Below are 13,395 nucleotides of genomic sequence, written 5' to 3'. Positions count from 1 at the left end.
GAGGAACTAGAGCTTAGAGCAACATGGGTTTACCAATGCCATAGCGTTTGAGGTAGCTGCTTTTAAAGGTAATGTTTGATTCCTCGGAGCATTAAAAGAGGTTTTGACAATTTTGTTATGTGCTGCCGATATGCAAAACAAGATACCTGGATGTTAGGCGTGATGTCATACCACTCTTTGTACCTAGAGTACCTTAGGGAAGGGCTGATTGTGGACGCTTGTTCTTGCTGCCCGACACCCTCAGTTGGGCAGCATTTGCCAGTCCTTTGAGCAACGGTTCCAAGATCTTCGGAAGAATGACGCAGGAGGCAGGTTTATCAAGCTTATCACCGCAGCTCTCTTGGAAACCATCCACGGGGTAAGGCCAGAAGCAAGCAAGCTTACCAAGCGTTGCAAGATCTTCCTCAAAAATTTACGCGTTCACGATAAGGCTGGAGTGGTCACTCTTCCGGACGTCTTATCGTGTAGACATGACATGGGGCTGCTACACATAACACCAGCAATAGCCAACGTTCATGGGCAGATTGTTTACGAGTATAAGCAGCATGGGAACCTTTTTGAGGAAGCTCTTGGAGAATGCCTAGACCGGGGAATGCGGATTCGTCCTGCCAGTCGGGATCCAAACAAGATCACCTTTGGTGGTGTAGCCACTGGGGAGAAAATGTCATCTCTTATCATCATTCCCAACTTTGGCTGTGTTACAGGAGCTACGCAGCGAGTCGGGATGGTGGACTTTGATACAGGTGTGTAAATGAACGCTTTGTACTTTGTTTCGCATTGACTTATAACTTGTTTGGTCTGTTTAGGCAACGCTGGATGCAGTTTTTGCTATCTATGCCTCATTGGAACTTCGGATGGTGGAAGCCACAGCCTGTACTACGGACTTTGCGTTTTCCACCACAGATGACGATCGATGGATATTTGTTTCAATAGTTACAGGTGGAGGACATGTTCATAGAGTTCCTTCAGGGGTGCGGTCTATTGTGTCAAGAGCTCGAGAAACAGTGACGAGAGGTTAGTTGAAAGTTGGTAAAATGGTAGGGGAAAGTCTTAGTCAAAGTCTCAGGATGAAAGGATGTACTGGTTCCAATTGGGATATATTCTTATTTTTGTTGTTTCATTCACTGTGATCAAACTCCTGAGTGACAAGTTCTATTAGTGTGCTTTCTAGGGCAGTACATGCCTTCCCTGGCATCCACTCCAAAGGTACTCCCACTCGCCATCTCACATATAACCATGCTGGTGGCAGCATTTTGCTGGGTGATCGATCTAAACCCTTAGTTCTTGTGGCAAGGATTCACCTTTTCTCTTAAAAATCTGTGTAAATCCGCATGCTGAAAAATTGATATGAAATTGCAAACTTTCTTTCATTAGTAGAATAAGAAAAGCTTACTGGCTTTTGTGAATCACAAATCTTCTAGTCTTTTATAGTGTTAAATCTTGCTCTGAGTGAATATTCCCATAACAGCCAAAGCCCTCCACGGAATCGGTAAGCTCCTCTGTCTACTCTAGTGGAAGCTTGATATGTCGCTCCAGCTAGAAGGCATAGTTACCAGGCGTTCCAGGAGCAACTCTCCTGGGTTGATCGGTGATCGCTGCTGTGCTGAGTGAAACGCTTCATTGCGTCAAAAAAAGCTCATCGCCAACAATGTGGCCTACTCAACTGCGTTTCAAGGTCATGGAGCCAGCTCACGGCCAAGCACCCGACCTGGCATCGCCATCTCACAGAAAAAGCGGACTTTATCATCACGAAAGAACATAGTGCCTGGAAAATTTCAGCTTACTATATGAAGCGCTTTCACCATTTGCTTGAGCTCCAGAGAGAAGTTCATGGTTGAGTAGCCCCAAGCATTTACCGGTATAAGGAATGAGTTTGTAGAAATCGCAATAATTTATTCGACTAACCATGTCGGTTCAGTCTCCTAAGCTCGTCGTACTGAAGAAGCTCAACTCCTGTCACGCCAAGCTCGACCAAATGCGGAATCTGTAAACAATCGAAGTCCCAATGAAAAAAGAAAAAGTCACGGCGGCGGATCCAGGCGATCGATCGATCAATCAATCAGCGCAGCTGGAAATATCGTGGAATTTCCCGAACAACAGAAGATCGACCACACACGCCCATCTCGTAGTCCTTCTGATGAAAAGAAAAGAAAACAACAGAAGCTCACCCCGGGACCCTGGTGCGTGCTTCATCTCCCTCCCATCTCCCTCCAATCATCGAAAGCTCCCAAGTACGGAGCCAGCTTCTGGGTCTTATTGCAAACCTTCTACGCCCTCCAAGTTTTTATTATTCTTGTCGCGAGGCGCTAAGTGGAAATGTCCTACAAAAAGTAGAAACATTATCTCGAGACATATATTTTGTGGATCAAGTACGATTTCTTGCTTTTGTGTCATGGCTTGTTGGTGACTTTCTTGGTTCTAAATTACAGTCCCCTGGGAAGAGGAGTTTGCTTACACGCATAGTGTCACAGAAGTTCCATGCTCCGAAAACAATGCAAGAGTGACACCTTGTCCCAGCTTAGATGGACCGGGGGGAGTGCAAGACTGTGGGATCCAAGTCTGCCTGCAAGACCGGATCGCAATCAAAATGCAGCAAAACTTGGAAAGCTCCCATATCAAAAATTCGTGTTCTTCTAATCTAACGATGTCAAGAAAAAGCTTCGGCATCTCTTATCGTCTTCACGCCTTGCTCCCCACTTTTTGCAAGAGCCAGCCTGGGCAGTAATCTGGCGTGATCGTTGCAAACCTCATTGGCGCCCGCCGAGTGGAATCAGCGCCCGAAAATCGAAGCAGTGACCAGAAGCAGTTTTAAGAGCAAGATACATTTGTCCTAGCGACTGTATACATTGCGCGTTTAAACTCTTTTCGCTGGACTGGCGTTGCTTTTAGCACGTTCAGTTTTGTTCTGTTGCTTATTTTTGTTTCCACTCTCGTTTTCTTTTGTATTCTTTCATTTAATGTCTTATCATGGTGATATACGAGGTATGGTTAAGCAACTTCACCGTGCAGTACAAGAAATGAGAACGACTTCTTCGTTTTGTTATAGATTCTAAGAAACTCAATATATTTATTGATGCTTCGCCCCAGCAGTGGCTATTTTTACAAGCCCCTCGCCACGCTGATTCATCTTAGAGCCGTCTCAACGTACTTGAGTTTCTCTTCCCTGCGGCTCGACAAAGCTTCTTGTGTTATTGGCAATACAGTACATCAATACAAAGATCTTCCACATCACGAGTCTGAACTGCTGGGAGAGAAACATCTAATTGCAGTCTATGCATCATTAGTCTGTCTAACTTTTGCTTCCCAAACCCAATCCTCCAAAACTTTTGATGGGCCTTTGCATGATCATCCATCTCTAATTCAGACCATGGATAGACAGTAGCATCACTGCTGCAACCCAAGAGTGTGATACTTTGATTTATTTTTTGCATTGCGGCAAGTCCAACTCCATAAACTTGCATCGCATTCGTTCGTTGATGGGCATACCTGCCATGTTGGTCCCACTGTATTGCGACCAAAGCTTGAACCAAAGTGCAATTTGCTATCATTGACAATTCCAAAGCCCAGATTATCAAACCGAGAGCTCGGATCAAACTGTTTTCTTTGCGCAGCCTTAGCACTTGCTGATCTCGCGGATGCTCTGATTGACCGAAATAATACATCTGCAAGAAGTTAATCTCTTCGCCAGTAGCCGCAACATCCGGGGATTCGTCGTCCACCATGATGGTCCATGGAAGCTCAAAACCCAAGTTCTCCAACTTCTTTTTGTAATCCCAAGAACCAGATTCCTTTGTCATGTGAGACATAGAAAAGGTATCATAGCTACACTTTAAGCAGCAACCCTCCATGATCTGTTGCACAAGAGGTATGTTCCTGCACTCCCTACCGGAGCTAAAAAAGTGCATCCGCACGTTGGGGATTGCATTAAGAGCTGACAAGAATTCACAGCTCGCATGCCTTGGTGTGTAAAGGGCTTAGGTGTCCTTCCTTAAATTTTTAACATAAATTTAGCCTTTTTCATAGCATTTATAATATAAGTTTCCTTCCATTGATTTATCATTAGCATAATTCTATTTTGCCATTTAACCAATTGTATTCATGTCTTTAACAATAAATAAAACATTTTTTTAAATGGTATAATCTTACATATGTCAATTTAGATTTTATAGGAAATTTTTTGCGTATACAATTAAAATTAGAAACTTTGATAAAAGTTAAATACAAATTGCTAAGACAATCCCTATAATACCAAATGTAATACACATAAATTTAAAATCAAACCTCAAGGTTATTATACTACAAAACAATCTGGTATACACTAAAATGCCCTATAAGCACCAATTCCATATATTCAACCCTTTTATTGTTACATAAAATTTAACAAAATTTTAATATACTAAAGGTCTAATGCAAAAAAGTGGTTACCCCATGGTATGACACTTGGGTTTAAACCCAACTTGAATATATAATAAAGAGCAACACAACTTAATAGAAATTAAATTAAGATCAATCATGCTTTTAATCATTATTCTATTTTAAATTTAGAACTCCTTTCAATTGGCCATGAATGAGTTTGTTTAACCAAGTTAAGTATGTTTGACTAATAATATTTAAGAATTCCGTTCTTATACTCTTCTGATTAAGTGCACATGCAATGACTCATTTTTCAACTAATTTGGGTAAAGACCAACAAAGGAACTAATAGTATCAACTTTTTGCTGTAAGATGAGAATCTAAAAAAGGACTAATATCTTTTGATATTTAAAGTCACATTTGTGACAACTTATGTGGAGAGGAAAAAATTCTAGTCACTTTGGTATGACCAAATTTCTGCATTACAATATGCTAGAATTAGCAAAAGAAAGCAATAAAACATAGAATTCTTATTATAAACATATAATTCTTGAAATAGCACTCTATAGATAAGTTAACTGTTGAAGAGTATATAAAATAATGTGCTTTTCTCAAGGATTTTTTAGGCTCAATAACAATAACATAATCTCTTCTTTGTACTATGATAGCTTTTACTAGAGATCCACAATAAGGTAACAGAAAAATTTATAACTCCCCTTTCATAACTTTGTTTTTGTTTTTGGTTTTTCTTTTTCCCAGAATTATATGAGCTCAACAAAAGGGTGTATGTTATTTCCAAATACATTGGCACGTGGTGGTGCTACTGAGACTTGGATTCTGATTCGAGTAAAGCACGAGCTTCACCGTCTATCTGTGTCTCTCAGCATATTTACATGTCCTACTGAGACCAGTATGACCAGACCCTGTACAACTACGACTTAACAGTCCAGTTCCTGAGAGGGCCTGAATTGGATGATGACGCGCTTACCAAGACTATCATTGGCACCATTGGAGATGTTGATTCATATCAGCGTCCAAATGCAAAGGGTTACTCAATGTGTGCTGCGCAAACTACATCTTTCGGCATTTCCTTCCCTTGTCTCTCGTCCATTCCAGTATGCTCTGCTACATTCTAGGAATCACAGAGGAAGGAGAAGGGAGCAAATCCTATCAACAAGGTGCGTCATCACTCTACTCTTTCTGAATCTAGGAAACTAGAACAAAGATGGTGTTCTTCGTTTCTAGAGCTTCTTCACAGGCGAGTAACTGGCTCCAAGTGTTCGTCCACACACCGCCCTCGATTCAAAATCCTCCCACTGGCTTTCCGGCCTCGAGAACTCTTTTGGTGTTCATCATGGGCCAGTTCCATACCAGGACGTGAGCAAAGCAACCTGGGAAGAACTCTAGGATCTCAGAAACTTGCCATGATCTTAAAATCATGTTTTCTTACCTCGCGCCCATCCGTTAGAAAATTATACTACACAAAAACTAAACTTTGATGTGCCAGGAGTCTTTCAAATTGAAGCTTGTGCACTAGATGATAGCGGCTCCCTTCTCACAGAAGCAATCTCATTCAAATACTAAAGAAACTTTCAGTATTTTTACCTTGATTGACAGGCTGACCACCAAGATTCTATTGACCGCATCCACGACATTCTTTTCTTACCGTCTTATTGTTGGGAATTCCAGAGACAATAAGCTATCGAAAGAACGCAGAGAAAAAATCTAAAGGATCATTTGGACAGTCCCGGGAGGAAGAGACTCTGGGATGAAATTTCAATCGCATGAAGATTTAAACAGCCAGGGATGGAACTCTGACGGAAAGTCTTTGTCAGGAATCGTTTTCATGGGTGCAAAATGGAAATGGACGTCTTTACTGCGAAAAGAGGAAGAAATGTTTCAATCCTCCTCGCCTTGACCTTCCTAGTTCTTGTACTTTGAACTCCTTTTCGAGGCTGTCCTGGTCCTGACCAGATGCTCAGGTGTAAGCCAGAGCAACGAATCGCCGCGACTCATGTTACGTAGCATCTTGATAAAGTCCTGCCCGGGCAGATTGATCCACTGCATAGAAAAGCCAAACAATTCAGATGCTTTCCAGAAGAACTTCGGTACTCTAAACGTTAGTATGATCGTACCTGGGGCATCTCGTGCACGTAGTCCGAGTAGGGGAAGTTTGGACAGTTTTCACCCCGGAACTTGATGTAAGCTCGGTCATAGATCCTGTGATTAAACATTTTATCAAAAATCTTTCTAGAAAAGAAAGGAAACAAACCTGGCTGCGGCTTCCGGGGTGCTGGATGACCCGATGTATATCTGTTTGTTCTTGTCGACAGCCCTGATGGTTAGATTGTTTACGAACTCACTACTCTTTGAGAAAACGAGAAAACGAAGAAGAACATACTCACCAAATGTGTGCCTCCCACCGCTCGACTCGCTTGTAGAACGAGACTCCAACGTAGCTGGACGACTTTGCAGTGTATCTCCTAGCGGACTTTGGCGGGGTTCTTTTCCTTTTGCTCGCTTCCTCTTCCAATCCCTTCGGAGCAACTGCGGTCTTCTTCTTAGAACACTTAGAGCTCGAGCTCTGAGACGAAGGCTTGATCGTGGTAGTTCTCTCAGTCGCAGAGCTCGAGCTGGACCTCTTCCTTCTCGAAGAAGAGGACGTAGTGCGCATCCCCGGAGTGGCCCAAGTGGCCATGGAGAAGGGCTTCTTCTCCTCTTTGATTACCCGATGATCATCAGCAGCCCGCTCACCATTGCCATCGGTGGAAGACCAAAAGCTTGCCGGTTCCTCACTGCCATCTTCTTTATTCTCGGATTCAGCAGCCAGTGATGAAGAGGGAGAGCTTTGCGACTCCACTGTTGCCATCGCTGACGAGAGCGGTGCTAGACGACGTCGCTTTGTTCTTGGCGCCCTCACCACTGCTGGAGCTACCGGGGGCAATATAAATGCGGCTGCATGAGCACGAGAAGGAGCTGCTGGAGGGGCTAGCACTGGATCATGCTCAGCTCCATCCATAGCTGCCAGGAGCCGAGGATCAACTGGAGGGACTTCCAGAACTTTTTGAGCTCGAGCTGAAAGAAGATGGTGTGACGGCCAAGGAGAGCTTCTAGCTTTGCGTGATGTCGAACGCCGGCAGCGCGTGCCCTTGACAGTGGTATCTTGACACCGGAATCCCATTGCAAGAACTTGCACAGCCAGAAGCTCCATCGACGAACAGGGCGAGAGCAAAACACCGGTTGGAGAGGAGCGGCGACTGGGTTGCGTCTGCAGCGGGGCGGCAGTTTCAGCTGCTACCGTGACCGATCGAAAAGGATTGACGCGAGGCATGATCTAGCAAAACAAGTCGAAAATGAAGGACAAGAGAGCAACTTCTAAGAGATTTTTCTTGAGAAGAGACCGAAGCAATTGCTCCTAGATCGTGTTTATTCAGGCCAGCACTCAAACAAATCGGGGCCGTCCACGACAATTCCCATTGACGCGAGCCCATCGCAGCCGCCCATTAACACTACCATGGCTTTCAGTGCCACTAGATTCGCGCCGATTCGCGCCCGTCGCGTACGGAATAAGACAACTGTACTTTCGTACATGGTCAACCATAGGGACGGATAACTATCGACACTGCATTGAATTGTTTCCTAGTCATCCTCATTCCCCCAAAGTGGTCATGCACAGACAATAAGAAATCTTGAGGCGACAAATCCGCGGCATGCATGAGACAGCTCAATTGGAATGAACCACGTACCTTACCATGGTTGGGTGAACGAAATGTAACAAACGTTTGAAACTTTCCAAACACCCGAAGAAAGCATGGAAACTCTAAAACCAAGAGTCAATCCTGGTGAAATATTTCTACAAAGCCACCTACCAAAACAGAAAGTCACTTCATCAGTTACCATCAAGGAATGTATCCTTCTGAAGTATTTTTCATACTTGGGATTCTACAAAGCCCTCTGTCGTCTATGGCTAAATGGTTAAAACAGGATTTGAGTGAAGTTCTTTCTGTGATCGACCATTCTTTTCTCGTCTATTCCCATCCAGGAGGTGAGTAAATTGTTATGGTCTTCCACCATTCTCCCCAAGATCAAGCCATGATGGCATTCACGCATTACGCCTTACTTCCGTCCACTGCGCTGGATCCAACAGCCTCCATGCCCGAAAATATGTGAAGATTGAAGTTGCTGGCCCAAGCCACAAGAGCAAAAATGCGAACGCAAAAACACAATAGCCGGCAAAACGTGGGAGTTCGTCATTCGAGATTAGTGTGAAGGAAAGTGGGCTTCTTGGCGTTGTATGAAGGAGAAAAGGCGTTTCAGAATCCTTGTGATCAATGGCAGTGGGATTAAAAAGCATATCTGGAGGAACAGAGCTCTGGCCAGCCGCGGGTCAATGGGATTCTATGATGCAATCTACAAGGTGGGGAGGATCGAAACATCTGTAATGTCAACGTTTTCCATGATCATCCCCATGGTTCGTCCAAACTCGTACCCTGCAAAAGTATATGGTTATTTATGTTTATGTTATTATTGCTGTTCCTTTTGTGCTTGCCTTCTCCATCACCTCCTTCCTCCACAGTCATCCATGTCTGAAAGAGTCACAATCAAAGATCTGGATGCTGGCTCTATCACTGCTGAAATCTCTATGAGCTCCAAACACAAGCAACTCTAAAATAGCCTTCATGACTATAGTAATAAGCTTTATAATTTTGCTGATTAATTGCTAGAGGCCAGAGGCCCTATATACTTCTAAAGTATGCATGGTAGCAATTGCCAAGTGGTCTTCTGCAAGTAACTGTATGAGATGTTTCAAGCATGATTTTGTTTTCCTATTAAATGCCAGGGCGTGGGTTCAAATCCCACTCTTGAAATGGAATTCAAATTATGCTAAGTATCGGTGCTCCTATTTTATTGTGTACATGGCTAGTTCCAACTCCAAATTGGAAGTCCAAAGGGACCTTCAAATTAACGATGGTCGGCTCTCCAAACTCAAGCAAGCAGCGGGTGGCTACAATTCTCACCAGTTGCTTACTCCGTTGCCTGGCCAGCTGTGATAGACGATGCTGCCAGTTTCAACGCCAGTTTCCTCTCGAGTTTCACGTAGCCTCCTCCAGACTTTCCTCTGGCTATAAAGAGAACAAACAAGAGTATCTCCTAGAACAAATATGGAAAACTTACCTCGATGAAACCAGCAAGACAACTTCACATTCAAGGAACGTACTATGGTTGATGAGCAAGCAATGCTCTCCTTGATCTCTTTCTGGATCAATGACACGCATGATGACAACTTACATATTGAAGTTTTTGCTAGTTTTGTGCGAAGGAAACAAGAAGAAAGAAGAGAAAATTTAAGACATCCTCCATTTCCCCGATTCTAATAGGAAGAAGGCGACGCTCCGGCTCGGTTAGAATCGAGGATAAACCTATTTTGTAACTCGACCTCTTCTACGCACGCGACGAGGATCTGGCAGATTCTTCTTGGATTTTCTTGCATTGCTTGGGGCGGATCACTGCGTTGATCCGGGATGGCAGCTTGGCCACATTCGAGCTGGAACTCGCAAGCCACCACCGCCGACGAGGTGAAATCTTGAATCTTCACGTCTCGGTGTCGGGGTGATTCTGGCAGTGACGTCACTGAGCAACTGCTGATTTCGAGGATCTTGCGCCAGAGATCACTATTCCAGGGCTGTAATTCCGCGTTGCGGAAGATGTAGAGGCCCTGGCAAGCTCGCGCAGATGATCCAGGATTCCTCCATGAAGGACATCTATGGAAGATGATGACAACGATGATCATGAAGTTGCTGCTTGAATGCTTGAAGAAGTATCCTCCAGTGTGATCCTATCTTGTTGTTGCAAAGGCGTGGAGCAGCAGGATTCAAGACAATGACTTTGCTCCCTCAGGCGCTTCCCTGCTTCCATCCCCGGGCGACGGGTTTGAAGCATCTCTTTCCGTGTGGAGGATGAAGCTTGCAGCGCTTCTCAAGCGGCTAGAACTTCCTGGAGAGCTGATACAGGCTCCAGTGCACTGCCACGAGTGTCCAGTGTGGACGAGTTCCAGGGCGAGGAGTGTCGCTGGTGAGCCCTGGAAAGATCGGCTTCCTCCACGTCGCTAGTGTAGCTCTCTGTCCCTGTGCCAGCGTCAAAGATAGGGAAGTGTTTATTTCTGAGTACAAATCCACTGCTGTGCTTTATTGGTCATATGGAAGTGGTCTAGTGCATTTTCACGAGTAGAATGCACACTCCAACGGGTTAAGTTGGAGGACGGTCACACCCCAAGATAGGACACTCCAAGATAGGTGAAGTTCACCATGATGTGGCTTTGGAGAAGATAGTCAATTGGAAAACCACTTGGTGTCTCTGGCAATTGAGTGGAGGAGTGCCTTAGGAGGAGTCTTGCATTCCTTAGGGCATAATGGCTCTAACTTTGCAAAGGAGGTGGAGGGATTAATGAGTAATGCGAGAGTTTTGCTTGAGTTTAGCTTTGTACTTTTTTAGTTCCTTACTTTTTTAGTTTTTTTAACAAGGTTTTTGAAATCATGTTTAGCATAAGCACTATCCTTCTCACCTCATTCTTTCCCTTGTCTTTTGGTTTCTATCAACCACACGTTCTCAAGCACAGTATTCTTTGTGACTCCAGAAACTATCCTCTTAAAGAGTCATTTGTTGAACTTCTCAAGGGAAACTTGCATACATTTCTGAATTGTTATCCTATGGGATCCTTGGGTCATATCTAGTGGGGAAGGAGAGGTGGAGCCAATAAGATTAAGCCATCTCAGCAAAAAGTGACATTGTTCTTTTAGACCTAAACAATTTTCCTCCCCTTTGTGGGACTGTGATTCCATTGTGGGGGTAGTGGGTTTTTCAACATTTCAAGGTAAGAAAATTGGCTAGATAGGCTTGAGAAATTTAGGCATTCTTAAAACCCTGAATACAGCCATTTCTGAAAGATCTTACAGAATGTTGTCCCACTCTTCTCTCGACACAGCCAACAGTGGGAAATGATGACATCATTATGTCTAATGCCTTAATTTAAACAAGTATTTCATTGCTATGTATTCTAAGTAGTATATTAGAATATACATTTAAAGACAAATCATTATGCTCTTCACACTAATAAATTTAGTGTCCTATTTATTAGTGCCTTAAACCTAAACCTCTACTACTTGTGTCTAGTTAAAATTCATGGGTGTAGCATTTTCCATTTTATCAAAGGCAAGTTTTGATTTCCACTCAAAGCTATTACATAATGAGCAAGTAATCCAAAGAAGAACTGCAAAAGTGATTGTACCCCATAAATCACATGGCTTATATACTTTTCAAAACTCAATAGCTTTGTTGAGGTGACTATGTCAATCATACTATTATTAGTTAACATACTATAGTGTAGACCATCCCTTCGACTTTGAAAGGCAACATAGTCTATTCTTTTGAAGTGTTGAATAAAGTTGCACTTTCATATTACAAGGTTTATACTAAAGTTCATACAAATTGAAATGTTAATATATGCCAACTTTGTTATTCTTGAAGAAGAATTGATTGTCTTCCTTAATTACAAGAGCAATCAAAATATTAATATGTATAATCTTATTGTATAATCTTATTCAATTGCTAGAACAATCAAAATGTAAATCATGGGCTGATTAACTTCTCCAAGTTAGAAATGGTGAAATTTTTTAAAATTTACCATCTTTACCCTTTAACTCCATTTTATTACCTCATACATAATTAATTTATTCATGTCTCCATCAGTAAAACTATGCAACAGCACATGTCTCATCCTGAAAAATGGTGCTACTAAATATTTTAGATTGTGAAATGTGATGGGACAATTTAAAGAAACAAGAGTTTTTATCCCACACATACACTAATGCTATCAAATATAAAATTCCATTCAAAATGTGTAAAAAGCAATTTCCAATCCATTTAGGTTATTGCTTAACATGACTAAGTTAGAGTTTATTTGCCCCACCCAATTTTCACTCAAATTTATGTAACTTTATCAAAATACACATCACTTAGAATTAAACTTTCCTCAAGATCCCTTTGTTTTTACAATCAACACCATAAAGAGGTTTTATATTAAACCTCTTTCTAAACCGCTGAGCCTGAATTTAATTATGCTTAGAATATACTCCCAGCTCTCATTTCTTAAAGCACACATCATCCACCTTGAAAAGGCTTTGGGCAATCGTGGTAATATAGGGTGAATGTGTGTCACAAAGCACTAAGCAATCACGATTCATCAGCACCAGACGAGGACGCGACCGTGATCCCGTGCTTGACGAGCAGCTTGTTGAGATTGGCAGCCGAGCAAACCTCGTACTTGACCGCCCCGCTCTCGGGCACCACATACAGCTCCGCCAGCTCCAGCTTCTCCGCCGAGAGGCTGGTGCTATCCATCGTCTTGCTCAAAACCTTGAGCGCCAGAGCCACCGCCTCCTCCCTCGTGATCTCATCCTTGTAGTCCTGCTTGAGCATCGACTGCGCGGCCTGGTTGTTCGCCCCGATCGCCCCCGCCTTCCATCCGCCATAGTTGCCGCTGGGATCGCTCATGTAGAGCTGGAAGCCATAGCTCGAGTCGTAGCCGGCGAAGATGAACGACACCCCGAATGGGCGGAGGCCGCCAAACTGCGTGTAGCCTTGCTTGGTATCGCACAGCGATCGCACGAGCTGCTCCACGGGCATGGGCTCCTGGTACGAGAGCGTGTAGCCCTGGGCGGCGACTCGGGCGGTGTTGATGAGGATGTTGGCGTCGGCCATGATCCCTGCCACCGCCGCCGCGACGTGCCCATCGATCTTGTACATCTTCTCTGTGGATCGCGACGCGGCGAGGAGCTTCGATGTGACGCGCTTCTCCGCCGCCAGGACGACGCCGTCGCGAGCCAAAACCCCAATCGCAGCGCCCGCGTTGCTGATCGCCTCCATGGCGTACTCTACCTGGTAAAGCCGCCCCTCGGGCGAGAAGATCGTGGTGCGACTGTCATAGCGCCTCGACATTCTTGCTTGCTCGCTCTCCTTCGCCCTAGCCCGGATCCTCTCAAAAAC

General features: G+C 43.9%; 1 protein-coding gene across 1 annotated transcript; it reads right to left on the bottom strand.

The window, feature by feature from the left end:
- Positions 1-12,444: 12,444 nt before the first annotated feature.
- LOC9661621 (proteasome subunit alpha type-4) lies at positions 12,445-13,390 on the bottom strand. The gene has a single exon (XM_002962679.2). The coding sequence runs from the start codon at positions 13,345-13,347 to the stop codon at positions 12,583-12,585; it is 765 nt and encodes a 254-aa protein (XP_002962725.1). The 5' UTR covers positions 13,348-13,390; the 3' UTR covers positions 12,445-12,582.
- Between the last annotated feature and the right edge of the window lie 5 nt (positions 13,391-13,395).

Source organism: Selaginella moellendorffii, unplaced genomic scaffold, assembly GCF_000143415.4.
Source record: "Selaginella moellendorffii unplaced genomic scaffold, v1.0 SELMOscaffold_2, whole genome shotgun sequence".
In the NCBI taxonomy this organism is placed as follows: domain Eukaryota; kingdom Viridiplantae; phylum Streptophyta; class Lycopodiopsida; order Selaginellales; family Selaginellaceae; genus Selaginella; species Selaginella moellendorffii.
The sequence above is the reverse complement of the archived record's forward strand: the minus strand, read 5'-3'. Positions and strand labels throughout refer to the sequence as shown.

Bases quoted from the DNA above. Each gene is read 5' to 3' on its own strand.
- LOC9661621 (XM_002962679.2), bottom strand. From the start codon at position 13,347: ATGTCGAGGCGCTATGACAGTCGCACCACGATCTTCTCGCCCGAGGGG.